Consider the following 14,234-nt stretch of genomic DNA (forward strand, 5'->3'; position numbering starts at 1 on the left):
TGGGAGTGGGTTGAGGTTCTGTCAAACCTGGGTTTGGAGTGGGCAGAGGGTAAGGGTGTAGTTAAAGATCCCCATCTTAGGGTTCCATCTCCCACCCTGGGGTCTCTTCACCCCTCCTAGATGGTGTTGCTGCCTTCACCCAGACAGTGGAGCAGCTCAGGGCTGGAGGGATCCAAGTCCATTTGCCTGCAGTGAGGGAGTCGGGGGGGGGGGGGGCCCTTTCAGGGTCTCAGGCGGTGGAAATTCACCTTGGGTTGACCTTGCTTGCCTCCCGCCCCGCCCCCACCTCTGGCAGTGGCTGGCAGGAAGTCCTGCTGATTAGGGCCCTAATCACTGGCTGAGACTCCCAGAGCTGCTGGAGCAGAGAGGGGCTGCGTCAGGGAGGGGGGCCACCAGACTGGGGCACTGGCTGCCTGCCTGCGGTAGGGGCTGGAGGCGATGGACTGCTGGGTGGTGGTTTCTTGGGCCGGGCAGTGCCCCCACTGGTGACTGAGGCTGGGCCAGCTGGACCTACAGGCCATCCTGACTATTCATGCTTAACCGCCTTTTAGGGCAGCCACTCTGTGCCAGGCAGGATGCCAGGTGTGGGGCTGGAAAGGCCAGGGAGATTGAGTCTAGTGGGAGACAAAGTGGCGTAGACAGAGCTTTTGCAAAATATAGCGGGAATGCGAAGCAGGAAGAGGTTGACATGGCGTGGGGGAGGTGGGGGGTGAGGCTTCAGAGCGAAGTGGAAGAGGCTCTAAGAAGGGCCGAGATGGGCTTTGAAGGCTGAGAAGGAGTTTTACTGGGGGATTTCTTTGGGTGCTGCGAGGACGGGTAACGTGATGGCTGTAGCCCTGCGTTAGAGCCAGGCAAGCTCTGTGTCCCTTCCAGCTTGGCAACTCTTACTCCCTGTGTGACAGTGGCCAGGGCTGTAAAGTGGGGCTCATACTCTGCTTGCCAAAGTGCCTGGCGAGGTAGATGCGACTTGAAAGGGCGCACATGACAAGCGCCTTTGTGGGGGAGTCTAGTGGTGTTGCTGGGGGCCCAGGGTAGAAGATTTCCTGGGCCAGGTTGAGAGGAGGGACAGCAGAGGGTTTTAATCCACAAGAAACACGATGGGACTGTGGTTTAGGAAGAGGTTGGACAAGGGGAGATTTTGGGGATGGGCCACCAGCCAGGGCTTGGATCCCCACAGTCATGTGTCCAGGTGCCTTAGACCTGGGCTTGGGAACTCCTCTGTGTGTCACTGCGTCTCTGGGCTTCCTTCTCATGCATGGAGAAACTAGACCTCCTTTCCTGGAGACCTGGCTGCCTATGGGAGGCCTCCCCTTTCGAGGCTTCTAGCATGAGTCTGGATGCAGCATGCTGGAATGAGGGTAGACTGCAGGCAGGTCATAGATCTAAGGCACCGAGAGGCTCCTTTTGAGAGCATCTTTTACGTGAGGCCTGGCACACAGTAAGCCCACTGCTCATTGAATGAATGACTGATCAGAAGCACCGTCTAGCCTGGTGGAGGAGCCCGTCTGCTGGCAGCCGAGGATGTCTACCATGATTTGAAGTGGCTGATGTGGGGACAGAGGCTGCCTGTCCAGAGCCAAGAAGGATGTTGAATGTCCCAAAGGCGAGGCGCCAACTCATCACAGGTACTTAGCGGGGTGTGTGGACCTGTGGGTTGCAGAAAGCATGAGGGTCTTTCACTTCGGGGAGTGAGGACCTGTCATGATGCAATGTGTGGCGCGGGGTCGAGGTCACAGGTTCTGTAACCCCACTATCTGGATTTGAATCCCAACGACACCCCTGGCTGGCTCTGCGACCACAGAACCAGGCTTCTTCACCCAAGCAGCTCTCTCCTTGAGTCGTCTGTGGAACGTGGGAAACCAAGAGAAGAGGGCCCAGCCTGTGACAGTGGGGGTCACAGTAATGGCTGGTGTCATTTATTGCTGGTCTTGTTGCTGGGCGAGAGAGAGAGAGAGCAAGCAGGCATAGGGCAGAGAGGCCTCTACCTGGGGTGGAATGCAGCTTCCTGAAGGCAGATGGCCGGCCCAAGAGATAGCTGGGTTCTTCTGAGGCTTAGGAGCTCCTGGGCCACCACACTACTGGTGGCTGATCTGAGTGTGGGAGCAGAGGCCCAGTCAGGCCTGGATTCCAGACTGGAACCCGGGTGTGTGTGGGGGGGAGCAGAGGAGTGGGGATGAGGGAGGAGAGGTGAGCCTGGAGGAAGCCAGGACTCTAGTGCAAATCCCCAGCTGGGACCCTAGGAATTCCTTTCCTCCATCTTGTGCCAGAGGGCTGCGTCTCAGGCTGTGGAGCCTCTGGTCCAGGGCTTTGTCTGTCTGCCTCTGCTGCTGGGGGCCTTAGCCCTCACTTTCTTTGTCAGAAAACAACTCCCCATCAGTCACACAGTCTGGCTGCAGCCCCTCCCTACCTCTTCCTCTTGTCTTCCTCAGGGTCCCCATCCACAGATGATAGCCACTCTGCAGCTGGAGGAGGGTAGATTTGGGGAGCCTACCTCTACTTGAGGCTGTGAGGCATCTGCATAGTGTCCTCAGGGCCGGGGAGTCAGGCGGCCACTGGCCCCTTCTGGTGCAGCGCAACTCTGGGCAAATGGATTCCCCACTTGGGAATGAGAGAGACTTAAGAGGCCTGCATCTGCAGTGGCCATGGAGCTGTGGAACTTTCTGAACCACAGGTTCCTTCTCCTGCCCCCTTGGAAAAGCTCTCTGGTGAAGATGGGGTTCCTGAGTGTCTTGGGGCATCTGCTGGGATGTTCCTTCCCAGCCCTGGGATGGAACACTCATCTGTCTGGACATGGTGATCTCTCCTCCAAGGCATCTGTTTCTTGGAACCAAGCAGAGGGCAGCAGCTGTGTGAATGCGTGGGCCAGGGCGTGGTGTGCCCCTGTGACTCAGGTGGGGGATGTGCTGGTAGCCCTGGCGGGAATCCAGTATGGAAAGAAGGAGACCCAAGTGAATGTCCTGCCTTTTCCTGGCTACCCTTTGGGAACAGCGGGAGGAATGATGTGTTGGGGGTTGGTGGTGGGGGTCAAATGCAGATGCCAAGTGAAGTGAGTAACCCCTGAGTAATGGCTTGGGGCCTCTGGGCCAGGTGGCCCTAGACTACACAGATCTGGAAGTGCTCTCCAGAGACCCAGCCGCTGAATCACCACAGCCTGAACTCCTCAGTCTCCGAGGTCCTCAGGAGTGGCAGGAGGGTCCGGCCCCAGTTCCTTGCCTCCTGGGTCCCTCTGCGTTAGCCCCACCCACCGTCTGTGCCTCCGCACGCAGCCTCTTGTCCCTTAGTTTCTTCTTCCAAGCTGGTGACTTGCCTGAAGGGGTCTAGAATTCTCAGACTGGCACTTCCAGACTCCAATCCAGCTCAGCTACTCCCAGAGGTGTGGCTGGTCAAGGGAGTCCTTCTGGCTGGAGCGTCACTTGTAAACACTGATAGGAGGATTAAATGGGATAGCACGTCCAGGGGGTCTCGATACTCACATTCCTTCTCTCCTTGTAAAATTCCTGCTCCCTCTGCTTCCATGGGAGGCTGTTTCCCCTCCAGCAGCTTTGCCCTATTCGTGGACCTCACCCCCCCCCCAGTGTGTGTGTATGCGTGCGTGCGTGCGTGCGTGTGTGTGTGTGTGTGTGTGTGTGTGTGGCTTCCTTCTCTTCAGGAAAACCTGCTGGCAAGTCCAAGGGCAATCTCCCACTAGCCCAGGCTGCAATAGAGAGAAATGTACCCGGAGTCTTGCCTGAGCCCCAGCTCCCTTGGACTCTGTTCCTCTGTTCCCCTCATTCACTTCCATTCTCTCCTTTCCCGCCGCTGGTTTCCCCAGCCCCACTGTGCTGGGGATCACACACACAGCCGGCAGTGCTGCTGGAAAGCCTGCCCCCCACCCCGCCCCCGTGACTGTGCCCGAGGCAGGGCTGGGCATCAGGGAGTGACTGTTCATGTGGCGGAGTGGTCTGGTGTGCGCACTGGGTGTAAGGTGCCTCGGGCTGTCGGGAGCCTGGTGTATGTACACTGCTACTGCTGTGGTGTGTCGGGGTCACCCACTGAGTCCGAGGGGAGCTTTCTCTCCTGCTCTGCTCAAACCTTGCCTGTGTTTTCTGAGCCAACAAGAGCCAGGTCTTCTGCCGCCTTCCTTCCCTGCCTTCCCTTCACGCCAGTTCCAGCTGCACGCATCTCTGAGGTCCTCCCAGGAACAAGGAAACATCACAGGGAGGTGGATATGCGTCAGATGGAGCTGAACAATGCTGGTGACAGCCAGGCCTGCTCTGGCCCTTTGGAGCTGGCCTCGCTTCAAGTCTCTGTTGCTGGCTAATTGGGAGCGAGAGGGGCTTCCTGTCTCTCCCTGCAGATGGACTTGAAGGAGCAGCATGTGCCTGGGCTGCCCTGCCCTGGAGACCTCCTGCTTCCAGGGGGCTCTGGAGTAGCATTGCCCGTTAGGACAGATGGGGTTAACGTGTGCCCCCTGTGCAGGACGGTTACTCTCACCCCTGTCACTGCCACCTGCGGGCCAGGAGTTTTCTGCAGAAGTGACTTTCAGATAAGTGAGGCGAGTCACGGGCTCAGAAGAAAGGGCGGATGGATTGGATGGTTCTCATCTGTCACTGGCTGCTGCTCCCAGCTGTCGATTGTCGGTAGACGGACTCGCCTCCCTTCTAGCGTCCTACTGTTTCTCAGCTTCTTCTTCTGTAAAATGGGGTCAAGAATAGAACTGCCATCACACGCCTGGGCTGAGGATTCAGTGAATGGAAGTGTGTGCAATGCCGAGAACTGACTCTGGCGTCTAATAGGCTGGCGGTGCGTCATGGCTGTGTGAGCAGCACGCAAGGCCCAGAGCGGGGGTGTCAGGGAGGGGGCGTCATCGCACCCGAGCTAAAGTAGCTAAAAGCGGCTGGGGCTGCAGACGTTCTTACTGATGGGAGCGCAGTCAGCCGCAGCTTACTTCATTTTCTTGTTGTATGTGTGCGTGCTGTGTACGCGTGTATTATGTGTGTGTGTGCTGTGTATGTGTGCATTGTGTGGGAGCATGTTGTATGTGTGTGCTGTGTAGGCGTGTATTGTGTGTGTGTGTGCTGTGTATGTGTACATTGTGTGGGAGCATGTTGTATGTGTGTGCTGTGTAGGCATGTATTGTGTGCGTGGGAATGTGTTGTGTGTGTGTGCTGTGTATGTGTACATTGTGTGGGAGCATGTTGTATGTGTGTGCTGTGTAGGCATGTATTGTGTGCGTGGGAATGTGTTGTGTGTGTGTGCTGTGTATGTGTGTATTGTATTGCGTGGGGACATATTGTACGTGTGTGCTATGTATGTGTGTATTGTATGTGTGGGTACATGTACATGTGTGCTGTGTATGCATGTGGGCAAATGTATGTGTGCTGTGCATACGTGTGTTGTATGTGTGGGTACATGTATGTGTGTGTGCTGTGCATGCATGTATTGTATGCATGTGGGTACATGTATGTGTGCTGTGCATGCGTGTATTGTATGTGTGGGCACATGTATGTGTGTATGCTGTGTATGTGTGTATTGCATGTGTGGGTACATGTATGTGTGCTGTGCATGCGTGTATTGTGTGTGTGGGTACATATATGTGTGTGTGCTGTGCATGCGTGTATTGTATTGTGTGGGAACATATTGCACGTGTGTGATGTGCATTTATGTATTGTACGTGTGGGTACATGCATGTGTGTATGCTGTGTATGCATGTATTGTATGCGTGAGCACATGTATGTGTGTGCTGTGCATGCGTGTATTGTTTGTGTGTGGGTACATGGGTACAGGCCAGAGAGTCCTATTGGATCTTTTTCAACCACTCTCCTCTTCATTTGTATTTAACTTGTGTGTGTTGTGTGTGTGTTTGTGTTTGTATGTGTGTACACGTGTGTGGGTGCATGATGCTGACATCATGTGTCCTTCTTGATGGCTTGTCACCTCCTTTAGTGAGGCAGGGTCTCTCACTTGAACCCAGAGTTAGCCCATTTGGTTAGTCTGGTTTACAGGCTTGTCTTGGGATCTCATCTCTGCCTCCTAAGTGCTGGGATTATAGGTGGGCCACCATACCTGCTTTTACATGCTTACATGGGTGCTGAGGGTCCAGATTCAGGTCCATACACCTACGCGGCATGTGCTTTGCTAATCGAGCCATCTGCTCAGCCCCTCTACACCTTATTTTTTAAATTTTCTTTTCTTTTCTTTTCCTTTCAAGGTAGGGTCTCACTCTAGCCCAGGGTGACTTGGAATTCATTCTGTAGTTCTAGGCTGGCCTCAAACTCCAGCAATCCTCCTATCTGTGCCTCCCAAGTGCTGGGATGAAAGGCATACACCACTATACGTGGCTCACCTTAGTTTTTGGAATAAATGGAATTATATTTATTTATTTGCAAGCAGAGAGGGATAGAAGAGAGAATGCAGGGCCTCAGCCACTGCAAGTGGATTCAGATGCAAGTGCCATTTTGTACATCTGGCTTCACATGGGTACTGGGGAATTGAACCCAGGTTGTTAGGCATTGCAGGCAAGTGTCTTAACCACGGAGCCATCTCTCCAGCCCTCACCCCAGTGTTTTAAACAAGATCTCCCACTGAAGTTGGAGCTCCCTGATTTGTCTAGACTAACTATCCAGAAGGCCTCAGAGAGCCTCCTGTGGGTGCCTGCCTCCCCAGCACTGGGACTACAGGGGCACCCCATCACATTCAGCATTTTTGTGGATTCTGGGGATCTGAACTCAGGTCCTTATGCTTGCATGGCAAGTACTTTACCCACTGGGATATCTCCCTAAACCCTTTATTTATTTTTTTCCCCTTGAGGATTAAGCCCAGGGCCTCCTGCATATTCCTTACAATGGAGCTGAGCTCCATTATAATCCTGATCGGTTCATTAGGCATTCCCTTCCAGCTTGCAGACCAGGTCTTCTTTTATAGTGAGGGAACCCCTGAGGAAATAAAATGGGGTCTAGTGTCTGAGCCCGTGTTTGACTCTCAGGACAACCAGACCCTTGTCCTGGAGCAGTTGTGGCCTCCCGGAGCATTCAGGAATTTGGACAGAAGGTCTCTGGAACGGAACCTACTCCTAATGCGGGGTTGTGGCTTCATGCTAAGCTGTCTAGTGTCAGGACAAGATGCCCCTCGCAGGATCTGGGGACTGTGAAGGTTAGAGATGGACTTTGAGGCTGTGGAATTTTGCCCTGATTAAGACGTGACCGGGTTTGCTTCCATTCTGCTTTAAATCCTTTGAAAGAGAAGTAGCTGAGCCCCAGGAAGGACTTCCGGTCGGTCCTACAGGACACTGAAATGGGAATCCTGAGAATCAACAAAAATTTAAGGCATTTCTGTAGATCTGAGCTCTCTTGCTTTTCATTGCTGCTGCTGAGATGGAAGGCTTCTGAGGCCTGGTGTGTGTGGACCGCGTCTCGCCCTCTCCAGCTGTCACCCTGGTGGTGGAATCAAGGGTGCCCTCAGAGCCAGGAACTAGAGCTTGCCCTTCGCATGTGTGAAAGGGAAGAGTTCACCCAGCTGTCAGCCTGGCCTTCAGTCTGCTTTAAGAAGGCAGGGGGCTAATGTCCCTGCGGTCCTGTGTATGTGTGTGCATGGGACCTCGCTGCAGGCCCTGACTCAACTCCACGCCCTAGCCTTCCCCAGTGCACCTCGGCACTTCCCGAGACCTTTGGCTCAGTGGGTTCCTCATTGCTCTGAGATTTTCTTTTCCCCCTTAGGTATACTTCCAATGTCCCACTTCTAGCACAGCTTAGGGGCAGAGACACCTGCCCCTTCATGTTTTTGAGGGACAGAAACCATGAGTGGGGAGGGAGGAGATGGGAAGGCAGTCGCGCTGTGGATGTGACTTCAGGAAGAATGGACTTCAGTCCTAGGGCGAGACGGGCCTCTTAGACCCTCCATGGTAGCCAGCTGTTCCCTGTGGATTTGTGTCTGTTTACACGTCTGTCTCCTCCTCCCGGGGCCACAGTTTCCGTCTGTGGTGGGGGACATTCTCCCGTATTCCTGTGTTTTCAGCCGGGGGCTTAGCACTGATGGGCTCAGTCGCCACGGCTGGCTGAGCGACTGCTTGGTCCCACTTCCCAGGCCTGTCACCTCCTCTGGCCCCTGTTCCACCAGAACTTTTGACCACAGACCACACAGTCCTTCCCTTGTTCAACTACTTCTAGGAACTTTCTAGAAAGTGTTGGTGTGCCGAGGGCCATGCCATGCAGCCCCTGCTTCGGACAGCTGCAGAAGGGGTGGGTTGGCTTGCTCTTTGGACCTCAGAGGCTGCTCATGCCTGCATTCGCCCGGCCCGTGCGCCCGGTGTCTCGGCACTGCATGTCTTCCCCGTTGCTCATTTAGGCATCTCTCTCTCCTTACATTTATGGCACTGAGAATTAAACACAGGGCCGTGTGCACACAAGGTAAGCACTCTATCGTGGAGCTGTATCCCTACCCCCCTCTTGCTTCTTATCCCGAGACAGAACCTCACAGAGTTGTTCAGGCTGATGGTCTTGAGGTCGTTTTGTAATTCAGGCAGGCCTTGATCTTGTCATCCTCCTGTCCGGGGTTCCAAGCCCAGCTACCACCGGCTTCTTGTGTCTCCTTTAAACCAGTCACTCTGTCCTCTGTCCCTGTTCACAGGAGGCATCAGGCACTTCTGGGTCCTGGACGTTTGCCTTAGCTGAGCCCTGGAGGCCACTTGCTGCTGCTTAGCTCTGCTTTGCTGAGTGACTTGGGCCGGGCCATGCAGTCTCCTTTTGACACTCCCTTATCTCAGAGCTAGAGCCTCTATAGAAGGTGCTCCACGGCCCTCAGGTCCTGGGCAGAGCCACCACCTCGTGTTCTTCCAGAGTAGACTCTAGTTCCACAGCCATTTTTTTTTTTTTAAATGAGAGAGCGTGGGAGGGGTGGTTGGGAGGGAGGGGGGAGGGAATTGGCACACTAGGGCAGCGCCACCTTGTGCGCATGTGTGACCTTGTGTGCATGTGTCTCCTTGTGCGTCTGACTTATGTGGGTTCTGGGGAGTTATCCAGTGATCCTCCAGACACACAGGTGGATGCCACCACATCTGCCATTTTTATGTGGGTTCTAGGGAATAATCTCAAGTGCTCATGCTTGAGAGGCAACTGAATTATTTTCCCAGCCCCTCTGTTCTCATTCTTCACTGGCTACAGGACCTTAGGCAGAGGATGTGGTTTCTTGGTGCCATATTTCCTCATTTATAAACTGGGCTGAGAGGGCTGGAGGGATGGCTTAGCAGTTAAAGCATTTGCCTGCAAAGCCAAAGGACCCAGGTCTGATTCCCCAGGACCCATGTTAGTCAGATGCACAAGGTGGCACATGCATCTGGAGTTTGTTTGCAGTGGTTGGAGACCCTGGTGCACCCATTCTTTCTCTCTGTCAAATAAATAAATAAAAATAAAAAAATATTAGAATGGGCTGAGAATCTCTTCTCTAGAGACTATAGGATGGAATGAAAGTGGAGAGAGGGCTTTGAGGAGGAGAGGTGAGAAGTGTGCCTGGAGGTGAGATCCCATGGGTCCCTGAGGTCTGTGATAGCCATAGTGGGCCATTCAGATTTGATCCCTTACCTCTGAGCCTGAGCCTCAGCCAGGACCTGTGCAAGGCCTTTAAGCCAGGGAGTGACCCAGCTGAGAGTGCCTTTCAGAAATAGCTGCCTGGATGCCAAGGAGAGAAGGGACTGGAGGGATGAGACCAAGGCTGAGGAGATCCAGGGAGGAACTGCCCTGGTCATGTCTGTGTCTCAGGGCACTGCAGTGGTAGCTTGATATTTAGAAGGGGACTGTCCTGGCTTACTGGAAAGGAACAGAAGGAGGAGGCAAGGAAGATATTCTGGATTTTGGCTTGAAAACTCTGGGCATCCCAGAGGCTGGTGAATGGGTATGACGTTAAGTGTCTAAGATGCTGGCTGGTGTCATCAGGCTCTGGGCTGGGCCATACCCTCTGGCTACGCCCTCTCCTTCTCCATCTCACCCCATCCCTTGGCTGCTGCCTGTCCCTTGCTGTCATGCCTTTGGCTGGATCTCCTGAGCTCCAGGAGAGAATCCTGGAGGCTCAGCTCCTCTGCTTTTCCTGCTCACCTAGTCAAGCCCAATGTGCCATTTCCCTCCTCTCCCAGCACCTCGAACTTCGAGGTGAATGCATATGATACGTGTGGGTTCCCTGGGCAGCCCATCTTTGGGCTGCTGGGGGAGACACAGGTCCTGTGGCTATGGTGCCAGGATAGGAGCCATCTTCTCTCAGATGATTTTTTTTTTTTTTTGCCCAGGACCTAAGGCTCAGCCTGAGAGGCCAGTTACTTTGAACTCTGTTGGGGGCCCTTAAAGCAGGTCTTATTCTTTGTCTGGGCCTGGTCCCCAGACCCAGATTTTGGCATCCGTGAGCACTAGTAGGTCCCGAGGGACACCCCTTACAGAGCAATACCTGAACGGAAGTTCTCGATCGGGTCCGGTACACTCTTGCTATGAACCCACAGCTGAGGGTCATCTGTTTCCTCAGGCATGGGTATGGAAACTAGACTCTTCTGGGACCCCCATGTGGCATCCCCAGTGCTTAGAGATGGGCTGCCTTGGCCACGGGTTTTCAGGAAAGGCCAGAGGTAGTAGCAGGTACAGTGGCTGGCATGGTGGCATGCTCGGGAGTGGGGAGGGGACTCTGGTGGGGTGATGCCAAGAGGTCACGGGACCAGTGTGCTTTTCAGGAGCCCCCAGATCCTGAGGTGCTTGATAGCCCCTTGTACCTGGGGCATTGGGATCCTCTTCTCCCTCCCCCTTCTCCTCCCCCGTTTCCATTCCCGTTCCCGTTCCTGTTGGACTTGCTACCGAACCTCCCTGCTTGTCCTCAGTTCTTCACTCCTCCCTTCCTGCTGGTCCCTCCCCTGCTCAGGCATCTTTGTGCCGCAGCCAAGAATAGGAGCTTCTTTGCTGGGCATTCGTAGCTACCTATGACGAAGTGTGGAAAGAGAGTCGCAGCCAGGCTTCTTCTATGCCCATCCCCAGCGCCCCTCCCCCTTCCCTTCGCCCAGCCTGGGGACTTCTTGTAGGTGACCTGCCAGGCATCCCTGATGCCAGGACTTGCTCACGTGTGCACCTAAGTTACTCTTCTTCTCATTTCCTCTCTCAAAACAGTCTCTACTGCCCAAGTTGTCCATGAGGATATCTTCTTGGAACTGAGCTCCCAGAGGGGCGTGGCACACGGCAGATGGACAGACGCGATCCCTCCATCGTGCCTGGCTTGTTCTCTTTCCGTGGGTTGTCCACACTTGCTCTGCACCTCCAGCCCTGGCACTTCCAGCACAGCATGTAATTTGTCCATAAGTCGGGCAGGGAAGGCAGGTCTGTGAGGCTGGTTGGTACAGGCCAGAGTTCCCACACCGTGCCTGGGTAGCTGTGCCTTCTCAGGGCTGAAGGGTTTGTTGAGAGGGGCTCCCTGAGCTCCTTGGAGATGAGTGTGAGGTGTGAGAGATCGTATGTTAGGCCAGGGCCTGGTGTTCTGGAACCTGAGCAGCTCCCGTGGCCACTGCTGCCTGGCTACCGCTACTGGCCGTTTGACTTTCGTTAAGTGGCTTAATTCCTCTCAGCCTATTTGCTTCATCAACTTGCCTGGAAGCTTAAGTAAGCCCATAAAGTAGCTTGCTCAGTGGCACCCAGGAAGTGCTTTGTAAACCCCAGTGTCCCTGTGTTCCTCATACCCTTCCGGGTTGTTGAGGTGGGTGCGTGGGCTTGTTGGGCTTGGGCGCGAATGGCTCTCAGCTCTTCTCTGACATGAGCCACGTGTCCGTAGGTGGCGGATGGGTATACAGTGGTGCGGCGTCAGCATACGACAGGGCAGGTTGAAAGGGAAGGGGGTTCTGATGTATTCCATGACCCGAGTGGCATTTGGAAACGTGGGTTCGGGGTCACCATGGGCTTGGGCTGGCCTTTGAACATAAGAGCTCAGTACTTACAGTTGCAGTGCTGGGTTCTGCGATCAGGTGGTGAAGAGCTGGTGGTGCCTGTCGCCTGGCTCCTCGATTCCTGGATGCCCCCATCTGTGTGTCTGTGTTCGTGATCTCCCCCCTGAGGACAGTAGCTTGTACTGATTTGGACTTATCTGAGAGACCTCACTAACTTAACCACCTCTTTCTTTGTGTGTGTGGTGCATGTGTGTTGTGTGCGTGTGAGTATGCGTTTGTGTGTGTGTGTACACATGTGAAGGCCAGAAGCCAACGTCAGGGGTCTTCCTGAGTTACTTTCCACCTTATTCTTTGAGATGTGGTCTCTCCCTTGAACCTAGAGCTCACTGATTTGGCTCGACTAGCTTGCCAGCAAGCCCCAGGGGTTCCCCATCTCTATCTCCCCAGCGCTGGGATTACGGTGCATGCTGCCGCATTCTGTATTTGTCATGGGCGCTGGTGATCTCAACACAGGCCATCTTCCTTGCGTAGCAGGCCCTTTACTCACTGAGCCGTCTGTCCTTCCACTCAGCCACCTTTGAAAAGAACTTGTCTCCAAGTACAGGCACATTCTGAGGGGCTAGAGTTTGGGACTTTGACACATTGTTCAGTTATAACAAACAGTGAAATCAGTCAGACATAAGAACGCGAGTTCATAATTTGTCTCATGCGACTATGTCAGGGGAAAAAAAATCAGGTACCCTGCTTTCGCTGCCCGCGCGTAGCCAGCACCGAGCACTCTTACGAGGCGCGCAGAGGGGTCCCTCCTTCCGCCAGCCGGCAGTTTGGCCGTGGTGACATCACTGGTTGGCCTCCAGCTGAGTTCGGCTCAGACACTCCACCAGTCACAGCTAACACATCTGCAGGTTGGGAGCTTGGTCCCCAGGACATCCCCCTCCCCACAGATGCAGCTGCAAACCCCAGCCAGCCGTCATTCAGGTTTCCCACACCCCCACTTTGGGTCCCATTAATGTGCTCTCGTGGCTCATAGGACTTGGGGAGGTGTGGTTGGTGGTTCTCATGAAGGATTTGATAAAGGACACAGATGATGAGATGGGCAGGCCAAGCAGTGTGGGAGCAGCAGGGCTCACCACCTCCAGATGCTGCCACACGAGCAGCTTTCTAGAAGCTTCCAGGAGTTCTTCATGAGGGGTTTGGATGAAACTTTGTTGCATAGTCCTGACTGCTCATAGGAAACCCAGCAAGGGTCTCTGTCCAGACTCTTCTTGACTCCCTGGACACCATGCCTCCCATGAGGTGGGGAGGAGGTGTTCTGTAACGCAAGGGACAAGTGCAGAGTACGTCTCATGGCTAGTTCCACAGGGGGAGAGAGATGGCCAGTTCCATAGAAGGACAGAGTGACGTTAGCATTTCTGGAATATGCCTAGGGGCTTAGAGAAACTGTGCTTTCTAGAGTTTGCCTTGGAGAGGGAGTTTTGAGTTTTGAGGAGAATTCCCCAATATATATCCATCATCACGTGGCAGAGCTTTCTGGGATAGGCAAATTCACAGAGCAGAAGTTCAGAGGTTATCAGGTTAGGAATGTGATGACGCTTCCCCTTGACAGTGCAAGCTGAAATAAATCCTTTCCTCTCATAAACTGCTTCTGGTTGGGTGTTTTGTCCCAGCAATTAGAAGGTAGCTGCACAGAAGGGAAACTGGGCACTCATTGTTCCATGGACATGATGTTTGGGATGATGAAAGCATCCTGGAAATGCGTAGTGGCCTGGCTTACATTCCACTGTGGATACACTTCATGCCACCGAAGTGTATACTTAAAAGTGATTAAAGTGGTACTGAATTTTTAAAAATTGCTTTGGTCTGGGATGATGGCTCAGTGAGTAAAGTGCTTGCAGTGTAAGCACGAGGACAGGAGCCTGGATCCCCAGCACGTAACATCACACGTTGGACACGGCACAGGCCTATAATCCCAGCCCTCAGGAGGCAGATACAGAGAGATCCCTGAAACTTGCTGGCTAGCTACCCTAGCTAAATGGGCGAATCCCTGGTTCAATGAGAGACCTTCTCTCTCTTCTCTCTCACACACACCCAAAGATTTAATTGAGGAAGATACCTGATAGGCATCTCTAACCTCCACATGCACATACATACATGTGCACTCACATGCATACAGATATGCACCTACAAACATAAAACACACATACACACACCACATACAAATATGTATGTAAATGAAAACATCAATATATTTTCGCATTGTTGGGGATTGGTCTTACATATACTAGCCAGGCGCTATACCACGGAGCCACATCCCTAGCCCCTAAAATGGAACGATTTATGTTGTGTCCGTTTTTAA

At 53.7% G+C, this 14,234-nt stretch overlaps 1 protein-coding gene across 9 annotated transcripts in view; it reads left to right on the forward strand.

Moving 5' to 3' along the window:
• Nucleotides 1-14,234, forward strand: part of Tns1 (tensin 1) — a 216,371-nt gene that overhangs the window by 79,368 nt on the left and 122,769 nt on the right. Inside the window, exon 1 of one of the 9 annotated variants that reach the window (XM_045147170.1) lies at nt 857-1,625. The exons of the other annotated variants lie outside the window; for them this stretch is intronic. Coding sequence (XP_045003105.1) covers nt 1,593-1,625 — 33 coding nt within the window. The 5' untranslated portion in view covers nt 857-1,592. Of the gene's footprint in view, nt 1-856; nt 1,626-14,234 lie in introns of those variants that run through there. 9 annotated transcript variants of the gene reach the window in all.

The sequence above is a fragment of the Jaculus jaculus genome, chromosome 4 (genome assembly GCF_020740685.1).
Source record: "Jaculus jaculus isolate mJacJac1 chromosome 4, mJacJac1.mat.Y.cur, whole genome shotgun sequence".
Lineage (NCBI taxonomy): Eukaryota > Metazoa > Chordata > Mammalia > Rodentia > Dipodidae > Jaculus > Jaculus jaculus.